At 36.2% G+C, this 24,873-nt stretch overlaps 1 protein-coding gene, 1 non-coding gene and 2 pseudogenes across 2 annotated transcripts; all 4 read left to right on the top strand.

Moving 5' to 3' along the window:
• Positions 1–4,830: 4,830 nt before the first annotated feature.
• LOC127138455 (heat shock 70 kDa protein) lies at positions 4,831–7,194 on the top strand. Its single transcript, XM_051064907.1, has one exon. It carries the CDS (start codon positions 5,027–5,029, stop codon positions 6,971–6,973), a length of 1,947 nt encoding a protein of 648 aa, XP_050920864.1. The 5' UTR covers positions 4,831–5,026; the 3' UTR covers positions 6,974–7,194.
• A 5,982-nt stretch (positions 7,195–13,176) lies between these two features.
• Positions 13,177–14,627, top strand: LOC127135777 (hydroxyethylthiazole kinase-like; annotated as a pseudogene).
• An 18-nt stretch (positions 14,628–14,645) lies between these two features.
• LOC127135776 (probable ethylene response sensor 1) lies at positions 14,646–16,112 on the top strand (annotated as a pseudogene).
• A 6,642-nt stretch (positions 16,113–22,754) lies between these two features.
• Positions 22,755–22,861, top strand: LOC127077330 (small nucleolar RNA R71). Its single transcript, XR_007787164.1, has one exon. It is a non-coding gene; the product is annotated as a small nucleolar RNA R71 (small nucleolar RNA).
• The last annotated feature ends 2,012 nt before the right edge of the window (positions 22,862–24,873 follow it).

Raw genomic sequence — 24,873 nt, 5'->3', positions numbered from 1 at the left:
GCGACCAATCACACTACGCAGAGTTAGTCGGGGTCCGTTGCCCGGTCAGCGGACGGGGGTCAAGGGACAACGCCCCTGGCCGAAATTTTTAATGAACAATTCATTTGAAATCGATGTCGTTTTTCGCATCAACACTTGATACTTTAAAGTACAACTTTTGCGCATTCACAACCCTAATCGCATAACTCTTTAACAACACAACCCTTGTGCCATCATTAACCCTAATGCACCAATTTCAGACCGTCAAACACATCTCGATTATTGATTCAGTATGATTGATCAACACGTCATTGCTTCACCATACTAATGTCGGATCAAGAAGCAAACGACCATTGATCGCTCAAAGAAAAACAACCATTAAGTGTTTGAATGAACGAAACAGAAACAATATATCATATATACCGTATTTTGCATCAAGGTTACTTATATCATATATATAACTTGATCGATCTCAATAGCATAACCTATAGACGATCGATGTATCGCTGCTTCACCATACTAATGTCAGATTCCAAAGCATAGTCAACATCAAACATCCAAATCGTACCCCCATGATGCCAAATTTAATTACTCGTTTATTCTTTGATTCATTCTGTCTTTTAATCGTATTAATACAGAAAATACAGAAAATAAACAGCTATCAGATGCATGGTTTTGTAAGTGGCTTTGATACCACTGAAGGAGAAGTGTGATCCAAAACGCAGCGGAATTTAAAATTTCTCCTTTAGTGATCCTTACGAATGGGCATGATCAGTGATAGAATTGTTACCTCTTGTGGTGATTGTAACCTTTGATGCAGATCTACGGAGCGATCACGAACGTTGAACGATGACAACGCCTCTACTCAGTCCACACGAACAGATTCCTTCAATCTCAGTGCTAGCTGCTACGAATCAAGGCTTTGAGTGAAAGAGAGAGAGAGAGAGAGAAACGAAATTGCAAATGCACAAATGCTTCTGCACAAGGACTCTATTTATAGAACCACTTGCGTGGGCTGCAAGCTAAAAAAGCCCACTTAAGTGTATGTGGCCCATATCTTATAATATGTCAAAATCACTTAAGTGCGTGATACCTTACCATATTTCGTATTCTACTTAAGTACACCGTACCTTACGATGTTCTACAATTCACTTAAGTGCATCGTACCTTACGATGTTCCTTAGTTACTATATCTCTCATTAATCCGTCCTTTTGTGTGTGACCCTGTAGGTTTTCGCGACATTGGCAATTATATTAAATCACACATTTAACATAATAAACAGTGAGCGGTATCTAGCAACACATCACTGCTACCCAAGACACAAAAATGTCATGTGATCTGACAAATCCTTCTGTGATAATACTTATGTGTATAATTACCTTTTTGCCCATTATGTCTATATTGAACACAAGGCATAAACCGTGTCATCCTTGTCCAGTTCAATATTGGGCTCATAGACATTTATCCTGTTACGCAGGATGGACAAATTCCATCTAGGTCACTCATGTCCCTTAGCATGCTTCATGGAGTACCCATTAACTGTCTTTATGGTCATCTAGTTACGGATAACGTTTGATCAGCAACAAGGCACCCGACTCTACATCTAGGGTCCATAATGGTTTCAGATCGAAGGGTGGTATACACCATTATCACCATGAGAATAACTTATGACACTTTGCATAACATTCTATATAGTATTCTCATAGCGGGTCAATCCAGTATAAATATTACTCTTAATATTCAGACCTATATTTAAGACTTGATAACTCCTTATCCATGATCTATGAGATGTGATCATCAGTCTATATACATAATAGTCTTTATGCTTTAATGTTATCCCACTTCACAATAAAGCTCGACTACAGATACTTTAAGAATAATGTCCTTATGTTTAATGTGATCTCATGATTAAGTCACACTTGATACATTAAACGGACTGGCTATTCTAGGGACTTTATTAAACAAACATAATAAAGAAAAGCCTTTTATTATTAATAAATAATTCGATACAAGTACCAAAAGTATTGGCCTCTAGGGCTTACACCAACAATATTTTCATCTCTCTGCCTCATGTATTTATCTTCCCTTGTTCGATACTTGGAGAGACTCCATATATCATCTCAATAGTATCCCACATTTTATTGACGGTATTTTATTGATGGGCCTAAAAAAGTTGTTATCATTTAGAGACATTGTTATAGAGCTCTTAGTTTTAAAATTTATCTCAAAATTTATCTTTTCCTATTCGGTCCAAAGGGAATCAGGTTTATCTACTATATTTTTATTTACTCGGTAAGTAGGGATAAACTAACCATTGATTATAGTTTCCCAAAGTTCATGATTTATACTTTGAATAAAAATTATAAATACAACTTTCCAAATATAAAATATATTATTATTATTATTATTATTATTATTATTATTATTATTATTAAAAAGTGGCAGTGTGTTTAGAAAGAAACTCTGGTTGGAAGTCATGTATCTTTTGAGACGACTAGTCCTTAAACAGGAGTTAGACTCTGATGTCAATTGTTAGACATGTGACTTTGCACACAAGAGGGAGGATGAATTATGTGTTTGAGAAAAACTCAATTAAAAAAAAATTGGAATTTAAATCAGAGTAAGAAAATATTTTTAGAAAAACTCTATAGTTATGCAGCGAAAAAAATAAATTTGCAAAATTAAAGAGTTAAGGGAAAATAGAAGACACCAAAAGTTATAGAGGTTTGATCAAACAAAGAAAAGGAATTATTCCCCTCTTCAAGAATTGATCTTGAGAGTATCTAATATACTTAAAAGCTTTTAGTATGTAAAACTCTCAACCCCCATTATACAAGAAAAAATGAAGTTTATAATTTCTAACTAAATGCAAAATATGGAGTGAAGCAGTGAGTCTTTCTTCCAATCGGTATATCGAAACGGTTAGTCTCATTTTTACAAGAATCTTGGAGCGGTTCTCCAAGCTTTAAACAAAGATTGAGAGCTTTTAACACCGGGATGAACTCTCGAACATAAACCTTGATTCTATACCGGGTTAACCAATAACCTGTGAGATTTTACCACAAGTTGATCTTCAACCTAATAGGCTTTTAATATCGGGCTTATTTTAACATCAACTTGGTTTTACCATGGTCTAACCAAAAACCTGTAAGATTTTACCATAGGCTGGTCTCCAACATAACCAAACTTGTAATACCATGTTAAGCTTTAACCTAAACTTGGTTTTACGACAAGTCAACCAAGAACCTATGAGATTTTATACGGGCTGATCTCGAACTTAAATAAGAGAATTAATCATACAAATCCTAAACCTAAGTTTTTTACGGGTTTAACTTCAAACCCAAACAAACAATCCATAATTGGATAAAATGTTCAACCAAGATATACACAGAAGTTCCTTAGTGAACTTACAAATCTACCCTTCCAAAATTACGACATCCTCACTTGTAAAAAGACTTTCTCAAAATTCATTTCGGTTAAATTCTTAGTGAGAGAAAGTAAACAAAAGAAAAGTTTAGAGAGAGAGTGACAAAAGACAAGTAAAAACACCGTTTTGGATGTTTTGACATAAGGGAAGATACCTTTATTTATATGTTAGAGGTTGACTCAAAAAGAAAATTATTTTAAGGTCAATTTATGACTTGCCAATCGATTGCCAACATTTACCAATCGATTGATTGCATCCAATTTAACCGATTACCAAGTTAAAAATGGAATGAAAAGATATTTAGTCGTTACACACCATTAAGATGATGTCCTAATCGCTTGGGACGCATCTGAATCAATTGATCGGTTCAATGTGTCAATCGATTGACAAAGACAAAAATTTGCCAAGAATTTTTCAGACAACTTCCAACTCATCTGGTACAACTTCAAGACAATTTTGAAAAAGTTTTTTTAAGAAAAATTAGTTTAAAAAATATTTTATGTGCGTGTGTGATTTAGACATGCACTTTTACGAGAATGTCATTATACTTTACAAAGTATTCACTCAGACAAGTCGAGGTAGGGCTTTCTTTTTCTTCAAGACTTGTTGGATACTTTTTTTTATAGACACTTGCTTGGGTTCACTTGAGACGAGACTTGAGTTATGTTCTGATTGTTGTCATCATCAGATAGTTAAGTCTTATCAAACCCTAATATTTTGATTTGCATCTTTAACCGTTTAATCCTTGTCATTAATGACTAGTTGCCATCATAAAAAATTGTCCTTATTACAAACAGGTCACCTGAAAATAAATTGTAAAACAAATTTCTACAAAATGTACATGAGATTAACATTAATTCTAGTTACATACCAAGAGAAAATTCTCAATAATAGTTTAATAGTAATTGTATCTATAAAGTTTAATAGTAATCGTATCTATAAAAACATCATACAAGACAATTACAATGTCCCTATCATTCTACTTTAACAGTCACATGTCATCATATTGACCAGGCACATCTATATAGTGAACACTAACCTTTCCACATAGTTTGATTTTATTTTAATTAGATTATTAATATTTTGTTAAAAAAACATGTTTTTTTATAGTATAACAATATTTTAAAACAAACAATACTTACCACTAGGAGTAGTTATTACTAATTCAGAAACATCTTGAAAACAGAATTATTCCATGCAATCACACAGTGATGATTTTTGTGGTCATCCAATATTGATCTGACAGTGTATAAAACATAGATTTAAATTTTTAATTTTTAAAATATATAATATTTTAATCTTAACCGTTAGATTTTGATCAGAAGGTCATCAATGCATGAAATATGTGAGTGTAGCAAAACCCGGTCCGCATTAATAACCTTTCTAAATTATTTCACTGTATTCTACGTTTCAGTTTTCTGGAACCTCCTCACAGTCTCGAGAATTCTCCAGCTTACACTTACACTTTCCCTCCACCTCGCATTTTCTGGAACTTCCTCCTAACTCCTACACATCTCCTAACACTAATATAAATTACACTCTCAGCTTCTTCCTTTCCTCATCAAAACGATAACGAAACAACAAAGCAAAAAATAATCAAACTCTCTTCAGAAACTGTTATGGCGACAAAAGAAGGTAAAGCCATTGGCATAGACCTCGGCACAACCTACAGCTGCGTCGGCGTTTGGCAAAACGACCGCGTTGAGATCATCCCTAACGACCAAGGCAACCGAACCACGCCATCCTACGTGGCATTCACCGACACCGAGAGACTCATCGGCGATGCAGCCAAGAATCAAGTTGCAATGAATCCGCAGAACACCGTTTTCGACGCGAAACGTTTAATCGGCCGTAGATTCTCCGATGAATCAGTTCAAAACGACATGAAACTATGGCCGTTTAAAGTCATTCCAGGTCCCGCCGAAAAACCGATGATCGTTGTTAATTATAAAGGCGAAGAGAAGAAATTCGCGGCGGAGGAGATTTCTTCAATGGTGTTGATCAAAATGAGGGAAGTAGCAGAAGCGTTTTTAGGTCAATCGGTGAAAAACGCGGTTGTTACTGTTCCGGCTTATTTTAACGATTCTCAGAGACAAGCTACGAAGGACGCCGGTGCTATCTCTGGTTTGAATGTGCTTAGGATAATCAACGAACCTACTGCTGCAGCAATTGCTTATGGTTTGGATAAAAAAGCTTCGAGGAAAGGTGAACAGAACGTGCTTATTTTCGACTTAGGCGGTGGAACTTTCGATGTTTCTCTTCTTACTATTGAAGAAGGGATTTTCGAAGTGAAAGCTACGGCTGGAGATACTCATCTTGGAGGTGAAGATTTTGATAACAGAATGGTGAATCATTTTGCTTCGGAATTCAGGAGGAAGAATAAGAAAGATATTAGTGGAAATGCAAGAGCATTAAGAAGATTGAGAACTGCTTGTGAGAGAGCCAAGAGAACGCTTTCTTCGACCGCACAAACTACGATTGAAATTGATTCTTTGTATGAAGGAATTGATTTCTATGCAACCATTACAAGGGCAAGATTTGAAGAATTGAATATGGATTTGTTTAGGAAGTGTATGGAGCCTGTTGAGAAGTGTCTTCGTGATGCAAAAATCGATAAGAGTCAAGTTCATGAAGTTGTTCTAGTTGGTGGATCAACTAGGATTCCGAAAGTTCAACAGCTTTTGCAGGATTTCTTCAATGGGAAAGAGCTTTGCAAGAGTATTAACCCGGATGAAGCTGTTGCTTATGGTGCTGCTGTTCAAGCCGCGATTTTGACTGGTGAAGGCGATGAAAAGGTTCAAGATCTTTTGTTGCTTGATGTTACTCCTCTTAGCTTGGGTCTAGAAACTGCCGGTGGTGTTATGACGGTTTTGATTCCGAGGAACACGACGATTCCGACTAAGAAGGAGCAGATTTTTTCGACTTATTCGGATAATCAACCTGGTGTTTTGATTCAAGTTTTTGAAGGTGAACGTGCGAGAACAAAGGATAATAATCTTCTTGGGAAATTTGAACTCACTGGTATACCACCAGCTCCGAGAGGTGTGCCACAGGTTAATGTTTGTTTTGATATTGATGCGAATGGGATATTGAATGTTTCTGCGGAAGATAAAACAGCTGGCGTGAAGAACAAGATAACTATAACAAATGATAAAGGGAGGTTGAGTAAGGAAGAGATAGAGAAGATGGTGAAAGATGCAGAGAAGTATAAGGCAGAGGATGAAGAGGTGAAGAGGAAAGTGGAAGCTAAGAATTCGCTTGAGAATTATGCTTACAATATGAGGAATACTATTAAGGATGACAAGATTGGTGGGAAGTTGAGTAATGATGATAGAGAGAAGATTGAGAAGGCTGTGGAGGAGGCTATTCAGTGGTTGGAAGGGAATCAATTGGGTGAAGTGGAGGAGTTTGAGGATAAGCAGAAGGAGTTGGAAGGGGTTTGTAATCCTATTATTGCTAAGATGTATCAAGGTGGTGCTGGTGGAGATGTGCCTATGGGAGATGGTATGCCTGGTGGTGGTTCTAATGGATCTGGACCTGGTCCTAAGATTGAAGAGGTTGACTAAAGAAGCCATAGCCAGGGCTAGGGCCTAGGGGCATGTCTGTTTTTAAGACCTTGGTTGGGTCTATGGAGTTACTACGAAATTGTCTTGTATCTTGTGTATGTTATCTTATAGAATGTAGGTTTGGTAAAGTGGGTTTGTTGAGTCTTTATGTTTTTTAAGCTTTTTGTGAACTATGTATTTTGTTTTTTTATCAAGTACTTATGAATAGTGTAATTTCGAGAGATGAAGTTTAATTTTCATTATCAATGTATCGCTTAAATCCCTGTTAGATATGAAAATGAATGTGTTTTGAATTCTTACAAGGATTTAATAATTATTATCCATAGGCTCTAATCCATTAGCATTCAATTCTTGTCTAAAGGTCGACAACTTCAAATTTATTTGACACAATATCAACAACCTCTAATGAGAGGGCAAACCACATGGTTTTTATTTAGACCAGATGTCTCTACTAGAATTACATTGATTGCCTTGAGGTGAGCTCGTAGCAATATTATGATTTGAGTGGTCTCTTTTGATAATGAAGAGGCTACTCTTTCTTTCTTATGGTTATCCTTGAACTTTGAGAGTTTAAAGAAGGATGTGTGCTTCTTTTAACTTGGTTTTTTCTTTTAAGTTGCTGTTCAAGTTTGAGTAGTGTATCTATTCCTGAAGCTCCATTTATGTCACAACTCACACCATAAAGGAACAGAAAACTTTATGAATCACAAAAAATAAAAAAATAATTGATCATTATTACTTTCTAATATCTTTTGCACGATTTTTTTAATAACAAAATGAAAATAAGTAAGAACAAAGAGAAATTAAAACTTTATTAAAGTTTGGCTCATTTTTATGAATTCGCTCTAATTACTATTTGTTTGAAGCCAATTTGTTTAGGTCACAAATATGAATTTATCTCTTATGCATTTTTGTGATTCAATTAGATACATTTATAATTTAGAATGAATGTGAATGATATTTAATTTTATTTAATAGAGAATAGAATTGAATTTTATAACGAAAAATAAAAAGTAAAAAAAATGGATGGCGGTTTTAGATAAGAAAGATTTCACTTTTCTAAAGATAAGCTTTATTCAATGATGAACATTACAAGAACTGTGAATTAATGATTAACGTGAATTTTAGATAAGATGAAGGTCGGTTCAATCTAAAATTATGGTATTTGGATTGAACTCTAACTTCGATAGATTAACTTCGTAATCGAAGATGTGCATGCCGTAGTCGAAATCATGTTTTTGTACGTATAAATATGTTAACTTGTTGTTTAAGTTAGCATGTTTAATTATGTTAGTCTGTTGAGTCAATTGTTTAGTATGGTAGTTGAAATATAGGGTTTAACATTATTATATATGACATACAATCATCACTTCTTCATCAATCCCTGATAATCCTAATCAGAGAGAGAATGTGGTGTGGTTGAGATTCAATTACATTGTTCCCTATGTAATTGAATAAATAATTCAGTTTTATACCACTTTGAATTGTCTTTCTCTTCTTTTATATATTTTCTTTACTTTGTGATTTTCTTTTTAATTAAGAAATCAATCATACTTTATTTTCTTGGGCATCGTTTCACAATAAATTGGTGTGGTGAGCGTGGAGGGGAAGATATCGTCAACAAAGTATGAGATTGAGAAATTCATCGTGTGAATGATTTCGATTTGTGACGCTTAACGATGCAATTTGTACTGGTTCATGAGGGTTTATTAGAAGCGTTGAAATTATCGGAGAAGAAGGATGTTGTCCTAACAGAAAAGGAGAAGACGGTGATGATAGAGAAAACCCACAACTCTATCATATTGAGTCTCTATGATAAGGCTCTACGACAAGTCTCGAAGGAGAAGACGGTTGTGAGTGTGTAGATCAAACTTGAGGGTTTGTATATGACGAAATGTTTGACCAATCGGCTTTACCTGGAGCAAGCTCTGTATGCATTCAGGATAAGTGAAGACAGCGTCTTGGCTGAGCAGCTGGATATGTTCAACAAGTTGATTCTTGTTCTTGAAAATACTGAGGTCAAGATTGATGATGAAGATTAAACGTTATTGATGTTGTTTGTTTTACCAAGATCTCATGCTCACTTCAAAGAAACTCTCTTATATAGAAGAGATTCATTGACCTTTGAATAAGTTTAATCAGCATTATACTCTAAGGATTTAAACGAACGAAAGGAGCACAAGCCATCTTCTATTGGTGAAGGTTTTTCGGTTAAAGAGAAATTTTTGAAGAAAGATGGTATGCTTGAGAATAAGAAGGGAAAAGTTCTACAAAATTATTATGGTGGTATTACTCTTACTATTAGGTGTTATCATTGTAAGAAGGAGGGTCATACAAGAAAGATGTGTCATGAACATATGAATAATCATGATGAAAAGGATAATGATAACGCAACCATTGTGCAAGATGATTATGAATCATATGATGTCCTGGTGGTTTCAAGCAACACCTCTAACAAATAGTGGATTATGGATTCAGGTTGTATTTGGCACATGACTCCAAACATGGACGTGTTTGAGGAATTATCTGATCAAGATGGTAGATCAGTGTTGCTGGGAAATAATAAAGCTCGCAAAATTGTAGGAATTGGATTTGTCAGATTCAAGCTCCATGATGAGTCAATAAGGTTATTAACTGATGTCAGGTATGTACCTGATCTTAAGAGGAATTTGATTTCTCTTGGTGAATTCGACAAGAAAGGATATATTTTCAAAAGAGAGCAAAGTATCATAAGGGTAATGAAGAGGTCAAAGGAAGTCTTGAGAGACATCAAGAGGCAAGGCTTATATACCCTTAAGGTTGAGGTTGTAAGTGGTTCAACAAATGTAGCATCCACAAAACCCATGTCAAAAACTGAGTTATGCCATAAGATACGTGGCCATGTCAGTGAAAGAGGCTAGGTCAAATTGTCGAAACAAAATTTGTTATGTGGTGAAAGGGTCGAAAAACTGAAGTTTTGTGGACCTTGTGTATTTGGTTAATACTATAGGGTGAAGTTTAACAAAGGTAAACAAAGAGCACATGGAACCCTTGATTATGTACATGTTGCTCTTTAGGGGCCTGCAAGAAATCCTTCATACTCAGGTGCAAGATATTTTCTATCCATAGTTGATGATTACTCACTAAAGTTATGTGTATTCATTCAAAAAGCTAAGGATGAAACTTTTGAAACTTTTAAAAGTTGGAAGACTCTAGTCAAAAACCAAACTGACAAGAAGGCCAAGAGGTTGAGGACCAACAATGGTCTTGAATTTTGCAATGAGGCTTTCGACAATTATTATGTTACGTCTAGTATTATAAGGCACAAAACTACTCCTGGTACTCCCCAACAAAATGGTTTGGCTGAAAGGTTTAATAGAACCATTATGGAAAGGGTTAAGTGCATGTTGGTGTCATACCCCGATTTTGGCCCTGAAAATTTTTCCCCATCAATCACTCGTTTGCATTCTTTCTCCATTCACCTTCTTGCTTGATCGAAGGTCCATTACTTGAAGAAATGGAGAACCTGAAACCGTTGACTAAACTTGACCTTTCTTATAACCCTTTGAAATGTTCAATCCCAAAGTTTATTGGGAAGTTGAAAAATCTGAAAATTTTGAACCTTGTCTTTTCTGAGCTTAATGGGTCAGTTCCATCAGAGCTTGGAAACTGTCAGTTTATTTGTAAATACATTTGTGATTGATATCTGAATTTTGGTTGTTGCCAACATCATTTCAAGTCCAGTTGTTGCTGGCAAACTCCGTTGTAGCCGGTATTTATTTACTAATGGATTTCATCAAGTCCAATTGTTGTTGGCAAATTCCGTTAAAGAATCTGTTTGTAATCCATTGCTTACGGTCAAAGTCCAATTATTGTTGGCACGTACAGAGAGTTTGAATACCTTGTCTTTCCTGATGGTTCCGTGAAAGTCATGTATGACTAACCATCTTGAGGAATTTCCAGAAGCTTGGAGGTTTTTCGTGTTAGAAAACTCCAATGATGTTCCTTTGTATGTTTTCCAATATTCTCAGGTCATGTATGAACCTATTGATAAAACTCCCTTTGATTTTTCCCAAGTGTTGTCAGGTCATGTATGAACCTGTTGTTGAAAATTCTTGGTATGTTCCAGCATTGTCAGGTCATGTATGAACCTGCTGTTGAGCCTTTATTCCAGTATTGTCAGGTCATGTTTGAATCTGTTTACAGAACTTCTTGATATTCTCCAGCATTGTCAGGTCATGTATGAACCCGTTGCTGTTGAGCTTTTATTCCAATATTCCCAGGTCATGTCTGAACCTGTTTTTGAAGAATCTTTCCAGTGTCATCAAGTCATGTATGAACTTGTTGTGGAAATTTTCTCAAAGTATTCAAGTTTGTCATCAGGTCATGTATGAACCTGTTGATATAATCTTTTTGAATTTTTCTGAGTTTGTCAAGTCATGTTTGAACTTGCTGTCAGAACTTGGTATTTTCCAGCATTGTCAGGTCATGTATGAACCCGTTGCTGTTGAGCCTTTATTCCAGTATTACCAGGTCATGTATGAACCTGTTTTGAAGAATCTTTTTCTTCGATTATTCTGGTGTTGTCAGGTCATGTATGAACCTGTTGTTGAACATTTTGTTCCAATATTGTCAAGTCATGTATGAACTTGTTGTGGAAATTTTCTCAAAATGTTCAAGTTTGTCACCAGGTCATGTATGAACCTGTTGATATACTCTTTTTGAATTTTTCTATTTGTTGTCAAGTCATGTTTGAACTTGCTGTCAGAACCGTTCTTGGTATTCCCCAGCATTGTCAGGTCATGTATGAACCCGTTGCTGTTGAGCTTTCATTCCAATATTACCAGGTCATGTATGAACCTGTTTTGAAGAATCTTTCTCTATGATTGTTTCTGTGTTATCAGGTCATGTATGAACCTGTCATAGAATTTTTTCTTATTCGGGTTTAGTAAGTCATGTGTGAACTTACTGCCGAAATCTCTTGTATTCTAAGTGTCGTTCATCGAATTTCACTTTGAGTACTCTCTAGTGCGTGTCTGATTCTCCAGCAGGATTGTTTTCCCCAACGAGTTGGTTTCTACCATTTGTCTGTCTCCGTGTGGACCATCAGCATTCCCCACAGATTGTCTGTCTAGTAGCATCTCTGTGTCCCCTAACAGATAAATTCAAAAAAATAAAGAGTCATGCATCCATGCATATCATATCATATCATAACATTTGCATTTTTCAGGATCAAAATCTGGGTCTCCATAGTATTTAACCATCCCCCACTGCGATCCGATGAAAAGTGTTGTTTCATTTTCCTCTGGCGGAGGATGTTTAAATAGGGGCAACTGTCATACCCCGATTTTGGCCCTGAAAATTTTTCCCCATCAATCACTCGTTTGCATTCTTTCTCCATTCACCTTCTTGCTTGATCGAAGGTCCATTACTTGAAGAAATGGAGAACCTGAAACCGTTGACTAAACTTGACCTTTCTTATAACCCTTTGAAATGTTCAATCCCAAAGTTTATTGGGAAGTTGAAAAATCTGAAAATTTTGAACCTTGTCTTTTCTGAGCTTAATGGGTCAGTTCCATCAGAGCTTGGAAACTATTCAAATTTAACTTCTGTGATGCTTTCTTTCAACTCACTTTTTGGTTCACTACCTCAAGAGCTTTCTGCGCTTCCTATAAGAACTTTCTCAGCTGAAAAGAATCTTCTACATGGACCTTTGCCTCCTTGGCTTGGAAAATGGACTAATGTTGATTCTCGTTTGCTTTCGGCGAATCAATTTTCGGGTGTGATTCCGCCGGAGCTTGGGAATTGTTCTGTGATGGAGCATCTCAGTTTGAGTAGCAACTTGTTGACAGGTCATATACCTGAGGAGCTTTGTAATGCTGCTTCACTTTTGGAGATGGATCTTGATGATGACTATCTTAGTGGAACAATTGAGAAGGCTTTTGTTAATTTGGAAAGATTCCTTCTAGTTTGTGGAACTTATCAACTCTGATGGAGTTTTCCGCCGCAAATAACCACTCGGAGGGTTCACTTCCTGTGGAGATTGGGAGTGCTGTAATTCTACAAAGGCTTGTTCTTAGCAATAACCGTCTCAAAGATGGATTAGCAGGAAGCAACACGATCCCGAGGAACTCGGCGATACCAAACTGAATAATTATTTGGATCAAAATCTTTACTTTTTGAGCAGTAGCAACTCAAAGGAACCTTTGAGTATCAACGTGGCAATGTTTGAGCAGCCTCTTTTGAAATTAACTTTGGTTGATATCCTCAAAGCTACCGATAATTTCAGCAAGACAAACATAATCGGAGACGGAGGTTTCGGAACTGTGTATAGAGCTACTTTATCAAATGGAAGAGACAGTACTATTGGAGGAAACACTGAGGCCACGTATAGTTTCCAAACAGATTAAAGCACTTTCTGATGCTGGAAAGGTTGAGCTGGAAGGGATTATCGGTAGCGGTGGATATTAGTGTGGCTGTTCAATGTGCAGTTACTCTAGAGTGCTCAGTGCCTATGAGTTCGAGCAGCATGCTGGTGCTAAGACTAGACATCCAAACAATCATGTATCCTTAGAAAATGGAAAACCAATTTATAGCATTATACATGAAATAAAAACTGCTCCAAACAGCATGCCAGATGAGATTATAAAGAATGTGGCCGGTGCATCTATCAACGAAGGAACCCTCCAGGTTCGGAAAGAAAGTCTTCTAGAAAGCAACAAGAGGTTGGAATGAGGAAAAAGAACATGGAAGCTACTTTCAGAAATTCGAACTCAATCACCGCTAATTCAATGCATAACCAACTTCGTTTCAATGGATCTAATGGCCAACACTCTCTTATCCGTCGGTGCGTCTCCAACAATGGTTCATTCCATCCAAGAGATTCCCGACTTCACCTCGCGAGTCAGTGCTCTGTGCATCAACGTCGGTACACTCTCTCCCAAGTCTCTTCTCGCCATGATTACTATCACCAAGCTATGCTCTCAGTTGGACATCCTTTGGGTTCTTGATCCCGTCGCTGTTTCCGCCTTGTCGCTCCGATTTGATGCTTGCGTCCAGCTTTTTATACTCAAACCCACTGTTATCAGAGGAAATGGTTCTGAAATTATGGCTCTTCCTTCCTCCCATGAATCCTCCACATCCAAGGGTGCAGACAGTACTCATGATTCAATGGATGCGGTTGAAGCAGCAAAGTTGTTGGCTCAGAAAAGTGGTTACGTAGTTGCAGTGTCAGGAGCTACTGACATTGTTACAAATGGTTATCAAGTTGTTGGTGCTCACAATGGGGTGGCGTTGATGCAAAAAATTACAGCAACCGGGTGTTCTGTCATTGCACTTATTGCTGCCCTTGTTGCAGTTGACAAAAGGTTATGCTTTCGATGCGGCAGTACCGACACTAGTTGTGTTTGGTGTTGTCGGCGAGTTAGGAATGAAGATGGCTAAAGGTCCTGCGTCGTTACGAATGCACTTGGTAGTTGATGTTGTCACAAGTTGTAGATTTGAGGTGACTAATCCAGGATCAGAAGAAGTGGTATTAATGAAGATATTACAAGTTTTTTTGGCATGCGTGAAAAGTGAAGCATCTGTAATGCCGAGTAACCAACATATTTGCACCATAGTAAACACTTGTTTCCGTATAGTTCATCAAGCAGGAACCAAAAGTGAGTTGTTGTAGAGGATAGCACACTACACAATGCGTGAACTTGTTCGGTCTATCTTCTGTCACCTTCAAGACATTGACGTTACAGAGCATGCATTTGTAAATGGGAGCACTGCTTTAAAAGAAGAGATTGATGGTGTGAAAAATGAGCATCATTCTACAAACACACAATTGGAAAATGGTAGCTTAATTTCTGTAAGTGATGGTCAATCTGTGTCCACAGGCATTGTTTCTAATATTATGAGTGATGCGGCAGCAATTTTAGTGGATGTAAACACAGCTGCAAGCAGTGGCAAGGAGACTGATCTGAATGAACAACTCATGAATGAACCACATGGGATTCCCTGCATGCTACGCGGATACCACACACGTGTCCACTTGCCAGGATAAGACCTCTTGTTGGAAGATATGTGCCACCTGAAGTTGTTGTTGTTCGGGTGCCACTTTTGCATTTGTCAAATTTCCCAATTAATGATTGGCCTGATCTTTCAGCAAAAAGCTTTGCAATCATGGTTCTCATTCTCCCTACTGATAGTGCTAGAAAATGGCGAGATCATGAGTTGGAGCTTGTCGATGTTGTTGTAGATCAAATAGCAGTTGCCCTTTCATATGCTGCTATTATGGAGGAGTCTATGCGAGCCCGTGATCAACTCATAGAACAGAATGTTGCTTTAGATTTAGCTCGGCGAGAAGCTGAAATGGAAATTCATGCTCGCAATGATTTCCTTGCAGTCGTGAATCATGAAATGAGGACACCAATGCATGCAATTATAGCATTGTCATCATTTCTTTCAGAGACGGAACTGACTCTAGAGCAGATGGTTATGATAGAAATTGTATTGAAGAGTAGGAATGTTTTGGCAGCACTTATCAACGATGTTTTAGATCTGTTCTGACTAGGAGACGACATCCTTGAATTAGAAAGGGGGAAAATCGACCTTCACGATGTCTTAGAAGAGGTCATTGAACTGATAAAGCCTATTGCATATGTGAAAAAATTACCCATTACTTTAATTTTGGCCCTGGATCTACCTGATAATGCCATATGTGATGAGAAACGGCTTATGCAAACACTTTTAAATGTTGTGGGTAATGCTGTCAAATATACTAAGGAAGGCTATGTTTCTATAAGAGCTTCTGTTGCAAAATCAGAATCCTTGCAGGATTGGTGACCGCCTGAGTTCTATCCAGCATCAAGTGATGGTCATTTCTATATACGAGTCCAGGTTAAGGATTCTGGACGTGGCATTCTCCCACAAGATATTCCGCATCTCTTTACAAAGTTTACTCAGTCTCAGAGTGGAGCGGGTCAATCCAGCAGTGGCTCAGGTCTTGGGCTAACCATTTGCAAAAAGATTTGTAAACCTCATGAGTGGTCATATTTGGATGGAAAGCGAAGGACTTGATAAAGGAAGCACAACTACATTTGTAGTCAAACTTGGGATTTGTGGCAATCCAGATTCATCTGATCATCAAGCTACAACCAGAGGCAATATATAGTGATGTTCGAAGGCAGCATGTCTCTCATCGGCGGACTTTTTTTTATTTGGAGCAGCTGATTCTGAAGCACGGTGTTACGGCTCGTGCTGTCTGAATCAAACAGATGGATCATGTTTCTGCAACAGGAATAGGTGAAGCAATAATCCGCGCGACCGTAACAAGAGATGTGGCTGCGATAATGGAATTCAAAGGCCTTTCTTTAAAGGAAGCTGCGGATTGTGTTGTACATGAGTGCACACCAAAAGGAGCTGTTGGTTTGGTTGCCGCATCTGTTTCAGGTGAAGTTGCGATGTCTTATAATACAACAAACTTAATTTTCTGTGACACCAAGTTTAGCTCCAGCGAAACCACAAAAAGATGTGAAAAATGATATAATAAACCTCTTTGAGAAGAGTAACATTGTACCTCCTTCCTGCAAGTATCAAACAACACATATGATATTCAAGTAAAACAAAATCAGTGAATAACCTTTTTACCGGCGGTAAAAAGTCCATAAGCAACAAAAGGAATCAAAATATTTCCAGGAGAAGGTACAAGGTACAAGTTACCTTTTTCAGAGCAAGCACTAAAATGGGATAGACAATAGAGCAGCACAAGAAAGCACTTCCAATTCCAATACTCTTTTGATCTCATCCAAACCCTAGCAATGGGATTATAAAAGGGGCGGATACTGTTCACAGAAGGAAAGAACATTAGCGGCCACCATTCAGCAAAGAAGAGGAGAAGATTAGCGGCTACTGTTAGAGAGCTGAAAAACCCTAGTTTTTTGGAGAGGATTGGCGGCTACCATTCAGAAAAGAAAAGGAGAGAATTAAAGGCAACGTTTACCTACATTCGTTGGTCGAGCTCACCGCAACCGGTTAGCTTCCTTTCCGAACTTTATTTCTATGTTTCGATTCTGCTTTGCTTCCTTCTGAGGGAACCATGGTTGTTGTTCCAATTTGATTTCATTTAGCAATACTGTTTGTTTGTGATAATACCTTGCTGATTAAATCTTTGATATTGAGAATGGAAAAAAAACAGTATTTCTGTGCGTTAAGATGAACTTGGTGAGTTCTGCTACTGTTTTTCAACTTTGTTTTATTTAAAAGGGCTTGGTCCGTTTTTCTCTATGTTATCTCTTAGCGCATGAAATCTTATTACAAGGATGTCTGTATGGCTGAGTTGGTAAAGGAATGCTTTGGCAAACCTTTGGTCCTGGGTTCAATACCCATGTGCACCACATTTTAATTTTACAGCATTTTCTTTAATTTCTATTTCACATTTCTTTTTAATTCCCTCATTATTCCTAATGTTTATTACCCCTTTTACTTATTTTAATTGTTAAATATCGATTTTAATTTATGGATTCAACAATTCCCATGTTGTTTATCCATGATTATTTTTATCGATATATTGATAGTATTTCGCCGCGTTTTGATTAATCGCATATGACATTTCAATTATTGTCAACATGCGCAAACCGACTTTGAGCACATTATTTAGGTTTTATGTGTCCCTCAATTTCCATCCGTACAAATCCCGATTTTTACCTTTTTTTCGATTTAATTTTTAAGTGTGTTGTAGATATAATTTGTTGTGTTATTTTCTTCACATGGCTTACTCTTGGGCCTTCTTACAATGAGACAGTTCTCTTGCACTTACACTCATACATTGCATTATTTGTTGTTTGGGTCCGATTTAATTATTCAAGTATTTTGAATCCCTATTTGACAAAATGTACCCCACTCCCCCGATGTGTAATAATTTTACTGTTTTATTTCTTTGACTGTTTAGTTAGCTACTAACACAAGAATAAAATCAATAATTTCAAAAGATAAAAAATAATGACTCGATCCAACGTCGAGTATTTTCTCAATAAACAAATCAATCCATTTCTTGTTCTCATTCTATTCCATTTCTTTCAAAAACTTCATCAAATGCTTGATCCAACGTCAAGCCGTTTTTCATAATAAAAACTCAAAAATATTAATTCAATATTCAAAACACTTTTCAATAAAGATGGAAATGGAACGTGGTGTATACCGCGCACTCCTAAGACTAGGATTCGAGATGTATATCTCGCCAATCCTAGCTCTCGCCATCATCCAAATTTATCCACTTTGTTTTCTCTCAAACACTCATTCAAATTTCTCTTAAACGTCCATCAATACTTGATCTAGTGTCAAGTCATTTTTTACAACAAAACTCAAAATGCCTAATTCTTATTTAACACTTTTTCAATAAAGGTGGAAATGGAACATGGTGTATACCGTGCACTCCTGAGATTAAGATTCGAGACGTATGCCTCGCCTATCTTGGCTCTCGCCATCGTCTAAAATTGTCAATGCAGTTTCTTCAAACCTTTTCTCAATCAAACCTCAAAAACACTTAATTCTTATTAAACATTTTTGCAAATAAGATGGAAATGGAACATGGTGTATACCGTGCACTCCTGAGACTAGGATTCGAGATGTATATCTCGTTCATCCAAGTTCTCGCCATTATTCAAAACACATAAAACCAATCAATTTCTTTTTCTCGCCGCCGTGCGATTGACTCTTAAACCTTTTTTCAAACGAAAGGTACTTTGTTTCAAAACAATGCAAGGCAATATTTTTCCACCTGTTTTGGATAGTCCAACAATGTTTTCGTCGATTTGACACAAAGTAGCTTTCACTAAAATCGACCAACAAACAAACATTTTTCTACCCAGAACTACGTAAGCCTTGATTTCTCTGTTGAGATACGTAGGAGCAGGATTTGTAAATCTTGTCAGGCCCACTAATAAAAAACTTAGGTTTAGTCCTTTGTTACAAAATCCAAAAACATTTTCCTCTTTTCTATTTTTTCTTTCCCAACTAATAACTTAAAGCCTAACATTTCAAACTAACACTAACGCACACAACTAACCTAATGGTTCCCGTTGAGTACAACGGACGTGAGGGGTGTTAATACCTTCCCCTTGCGTAATCGTCTCCCGAACCTTGATTTGGTTGCGACGACCATAATCATTGTCGTTTTGTCTTGGGTTTTATCGATATTTCCCCTTTCCTTTTTAGGAACAAATAAAGTTCGGTGGCGACTGTGTTCAGTCCATCATTGCGAGCGTGCGATCGCGATTCGCTTTGAAGTCGTATCCCCATTTTTTTCATATGAGGTACGACATTTTCTATCCATAGTTGATGATTACTCACTAAAGTTATGTGTATTCATTCAAAAAGCTAAGGATGAAACTTTTGAAACTTTTAAAAGTTGGAAGACTCTAGTCAAAAACCAAACTGGCAAGAAGGCCAAGAGGTTGATGACCAACAATGGTCTTGAATTTTGCAATGAGGCTTTCGACAATTATTATGTTACGTCTAGTATTATAAGGCACAAAACTACTCCTGGTACTCCCCAACAAAATGGTTTGGCTGAAAGGTTTAATAGAACCATTATGGAAAGGGTTAAGTGCATGTTGGTTTGTGCAGAACTGAAGAAGGTGATTTGGGTTGAGGCTGTAGTGATTGTAACATACTTGATAAATAGTTATCCCTCGTCTACCTCAGGGATGAAAACACCTGAAAAATTCTGGTCATGACATCCACCTAATCTCGACATACTTAAAGTATTTGATTGTCTAGCATATGCTCACATTAGGTAAGACAAGAACGAACCTAGAGTTATGAGATATATGTTCCTTGGATACCCTGAAGGAGTCAAAGCTTATAGGTTATGGTGCTTAAAGTTAGGTCACATGAGGTGTATCATAAGTTGATATGTAGTTCTCAATGAATCTGAAATAACTTTCAACCAAAACTTATATGATGTATTTCAAGATGTTTTTCCTTTATGTCGCTGATGTATTTCCATATGAGTTTTGTGTTCTGAGGTATTTCCAAAATTCATCTGATGTATTTCTAGATGTCTGTTTGTTGTTTTGATGTATTTCCAAAACTTCTTTGTTTCTTAGATCCGATGTATTTTTGGATGTGTCTGTCATTCTGATGTTTTCCATAAGTTATTTCTTTTAACTGATGTATTGTCAAATGTGTCTGTCATTCTGATGTATTTCTAGAATTTGTTTCTTTTATCCGATTTATTGTTGGATGTGTCTGTCATTCTGATGTATTTCCAAAATTTGTTTATTTTATTTTATATATTGTTTGATGTGTCTTTTATTATGATGTATTTCCATAATCTATTTCTTTTATCCGATGTATTGCCGGATGTGTCTCTCATTCTGATTTATTTCCAAAACTTCTTTGTTTCTTTTATCCGATGTATTGTCAGACGTGTTTTTCTTTCTAATGCATATCCAAAATTTGTTTTTTTTATCTAATGTATTGTCGGATTTGTCTTTCATTCTGGTGTATTTCTAGGATTTATTTCTTTTATTTAGTGTATTGTCGGACATATCTTTCATTCTGATGTATTTCCAGAATTTGTTTCTTTTATTCAATGTATTACCTGATGTGTCTGTCATTCTAATGTATTTCTAGAATTTGTTTCTTTTATCCAATGTATTTCCGAATGTGTTTGTCATTTTGACGTATTTCCAAAAATTGATTCTTTGGTTATGTGAGAAGCCATAACAAACCATTTTCCTTAAAGTATCCCCAGTAAGTCATTTCACTTTTCCCTCATTTCATTCCCCAACAGACTTCATTTACTAGTCATCTCAACAATCCCCAAAGAGTCTGCTTCACATTTTCATATCCCTAGAAAGAAAAATCTTCCATAAACTCTTAACATAATATCTCATACCATTTCATTTCATTTCATCAAGGGATACAATTTGGGTATTTAGTATTTAACTATCTTCCATTGCGATTATAGGAAGTGTAACACCCTACTTCCCGATTCAAACAAATAAATAAAATATAAATAATTAAATAAAGTAATATGTCACATCCATATAATTTAAAGTTTAAAAATTTACTTCAACTCATATAGATCACATTGTTACAGCGGAATTAAAAACAATTTTTGTTCGACATCCACAACCTCACCCAAACATTCAAACAATAGTAGTTTAAAACAAATCCTTATTATTTAAAGATACGTAACATGAAAAACACATAGGTAACAACCTCATAGACAAAACAACCCTGGTGTTACGTATCAGAGCGACTCCAATAGGAGACCCGACCGATAAAAACATATCGTGCATCATTAACTACCTAGGTACCTGATTTTCTATACTCCAAATGAGTACAAACACAACAAACAAGAAGGGGGTGAGAAATACATTAATATAATTAATTGATGAATAACATGCTAAGGATAATATTCTTGCGTAATGCACCACAATTATTCACAATCCACATTCTCACCATAATTAAACACCACACGATATAATAAAAATGCAATAAGACTCCATAACTCGACCCAATGCACATGGTACCAATTGTTTATCAACAGTTCATCATACGAACCCAATTCCCCCTTCGGAATCCCAAACTTCCCATTCGAAGTTTTGGATAAGTTTAACGTCCCCCTTTGAACTTAAACTTATTCCCACCAACTTAACAATTTATGAATGCATGACATGGAAAAAAATGCAACTGACACACTTGTCATTATTCATGTCGTGATCCACAATCGATCATACAACTACAATCATTCACAACATAATCCACCCTTATGGATTATGACAATCACAAGTGAATAAACAATTCAAATGATTCACCATGTCACAATAATTGCAACAACACAAATGTTATCACATCAAACATTATCGCTATTGGTTTTCCTACTTTATTCTCATCGGTAACTTTCTCAGGTTCCTCCTCGACTATTCTATACACCACTGGGTTTTTAACTCTTGGGCTTAATGGTCCATCAAACTTTGTCACACTTCATAGTGTTATAGCGTTTGTATGTCCCTTAGGATTTGATTGAGGTTGGCCTCGAAATGTGCATGCTGAAGCATTAGTAACCACTTGTTGTTGGGCAACTTGAGAGATTTGAGTCTCAAGAATCTTGTTATATGCAGACATGGCTTTAACCCTGTTTGCTAATTGTTTTACCAGCTCGTTAGTATGAACATTTTGATTCATGAACTCTTTATTCTGCAAGGTCTGGGATGCAAAGAAGTTCTCCATCATAAGTTGTAAATTTCACTTTTTAGGAGTAGGAGGAACGGTAGGGGCTCCTTTTTGAAAACCTGAAGGTTTTGAAGGTGGATGGCTTGACGCAAACAACACGTAATTATTTTTGTAAGAAAAGTTAGGATGGTTCCTCCATCCAAGATTATAGGTGTCAAAATAAGGATTTCCTTACGCATAGTTCATATGGTTTGACGCAGTTCCAGTCAATATTTGGCAATCGATGGCTATATGTCCTTGGACTCCACAAATTTTGAAGTTTGGGGCTACAACAGGTATAATAGCTAGAGTGGTTATAGTTAATATGTTGAACTTTTGAGTAACTGCCTCGACTTTAGCATTTACGTGATCAATTCCATTGACTTTGAACATTCCTCCTCTCTGTTGGGTTTTCTCGACTTGAACTCGTTCAGATCCTCATTGGTAATGATTTTGGGTCATGTTTTTGATAAGTTGATAGGCTTCATCGAAGGGTTTATTCATTAAGGCTCCGCCAACAGCAACATTTATGGTCATTCTGGTGTTGTATAGTAGACCATTGTATAAGGTATGAATGATAAGCCATTGTTCTAATCTATGATGTGGACATAGTCTTATCATATCTTTATATCTTTCTCATGCATCAAAAAAGTGATTCTCCTTCGAATTGTTTAAACGTAGTTATATGATTCTCAGTATTTCCGTTTTGCTTTGTGGGATATATCTGGCTAAGAATTCCATATTTAGTTCATTTCAAGTGGTGATTGAGTTTGTAGGTAGAGACTATAGCCATACTCTGGCTTTATCTCTCAGAGAAAAAGGAAATAGTCGTAATCAAATGGCTTATGGATTTACACTATTACTTTTTAATGTGTCTGTATATAAAGATTTAGGCCCTCAGTAGAATTTCCAGAGAACTGGTTATGTTGCATGATTTGCACAAGAGACGGTTTCAATTGAAAACTGTTCTCCTGGATTGCAGGTGGAACAACTTGAGTGCGGTTTGTCACGAGACGAAACTGCAAAGTCCTTGAGCGGACGGTTATCAGCTTCATCCATAGGGATCGATTGTTCTAACTCTGTGTTTGAGCAGGTGTTAGGCATACAAATGATAAAAATAAAATAAAAAGTCCTTAATCTATACGACACAACAATGGATTTATGATGTTGACTAATAAAGTCCCCGACAACGGCGTCAAAAACTTGGCGTGATGTTTTCCTTCTCTTAGATGTTTTCCGCAAGTGCACATAATGTATCGGATTAATATAAAAGGTTGTCGAACTCATAGAGAATTATAGTCAACTTTACCGCTATCTACTGTTGCTATGTAAATTTAAGGCTAACCAGATTTTAGATGAGAAGGGGAATAAAAATAGAAAATAAAACAAGTTTATTTATAAAAATAATTAACAACAACGAGACCGAAGTATGGCTTGCATCGATCAATAATACTCACAACTAAGTTAAATTAATTAATTAAATCGGGACCATATTTTTCTTTAACTAGAAGAAACTTAATTTAAATGAATCATTCGCGTTCGCTGAACTAGAATCGAGTTTTATTCTAAAATCTACATTGCATTGTCGCGGTTCAGCCTATTATAGTATAAAATTTATATTTTTGAAAATTAAGAACTTCTAATTAATTAGTTTTGAGTGAAAAACAGGTTTGAAGGTGATACTAGTTGTCTCTCGCGTAGCACCGGAGTCCAAACTAACAAACGTCTGCGGCCGCGTAACATTTATTCTTCTGAACTCTATTTTTGAAAAAGGTTGTTTTTACACTTTAAAATAAGCCTTATTGTTGCCCTGGTTTTAATTTAGAATCTGATTTTTATTTTCTAGCTAAGATACAAGTTCCTCTCATTTGAAACATAACTATTGTCTCTAAGTTTAACGCTTTCGCGATAAATAATTCCAATTTTAAATAGTATAAAAAAATAGTCCCAAAAATGAGTCCTAATTTAATCGATAGTTTCCAACTTAGATGCGAGTACCGTCAAAACGACAATCATCATATTCCGGACCCAAAATGGTTTAGCCTCACAAATTTGACATAATATTCACATTAAATTCAATATGCATACTAAATGAATTTCTATACATAATATGATAATGATAATAAGAAGTAGTAGTAACAAACATGCAAACAATAAAAACTAGTACAATACGCGTGAATGAATTGAGTTTATGCAATTTATACTAGTAATTTACTTTAACAATTCAAACAGTGATAATTTAAATTAATAGGACAATAAAAAATAACAATTATAATATGAAAACTAAAAAATAGTAAGATGCAAAAAATTAAAGAAGAAAATATGCAATGAAAGTAACACAGTACGAGAATTAGAAATCGAAAAACCTTGAAATAAAAATCTGGAATTAATATGGCGGAAAGCTTAAATGATGAACGATCCAAATACAATGAGAAATTTTGCAGGATCTTAAAACTATGATGTGCTTATGTTAGCCGGAAATTTGATGTTAAGGAAATGTTTGAGATAAACTAGAAAGGTCAAGGGAAAATATTCTGAAAAGAATACATGAAGTTGATTCTTTCGACAGAAGGAGTTTTGGTTGAAGGAACCCATTGCATGGAGGGAAATGCTGGTTTGGGACTTAGAAATATTTTTGGGTTCAAACTGTAATTCAACAAAAGCATTTCGATTGGGGTTGTCTTTGACGAGGTGTAAATTCAAATAAGGCT

Source organism: Lathyrus oleraceus, chromosome 4 (genome assembly GCF_024323335.1).
Source record: "Lathyrus oleraceus cultivar Zhongwan6 chromosome 4, CAAS_Psat_ZW6_1.0, whole genome shotgun sequence".
Lineage (NCBI taxonomy): Eukaryota > Viridiplantae > Streptophyta > Magnoliopsida > Fabales > Fabaceae > Lathyrus > Lathyrus oleraceus.
The sequence above is the reverse complement of the archived record's forward strand: the minus strand, read 5'-3'. Positions and strand labels throughout refer to the sequence as shown.

Bases quoted from the DNA above. Each gene is read 5' to 3' on its own strand.
- LOC127138455 (XM_051064907.1), top strand. From the start codon at position 5,027: ATGGCGACAAAAGAAGGTAAAGCCATTGGCATAGACCTCGGCACAACC.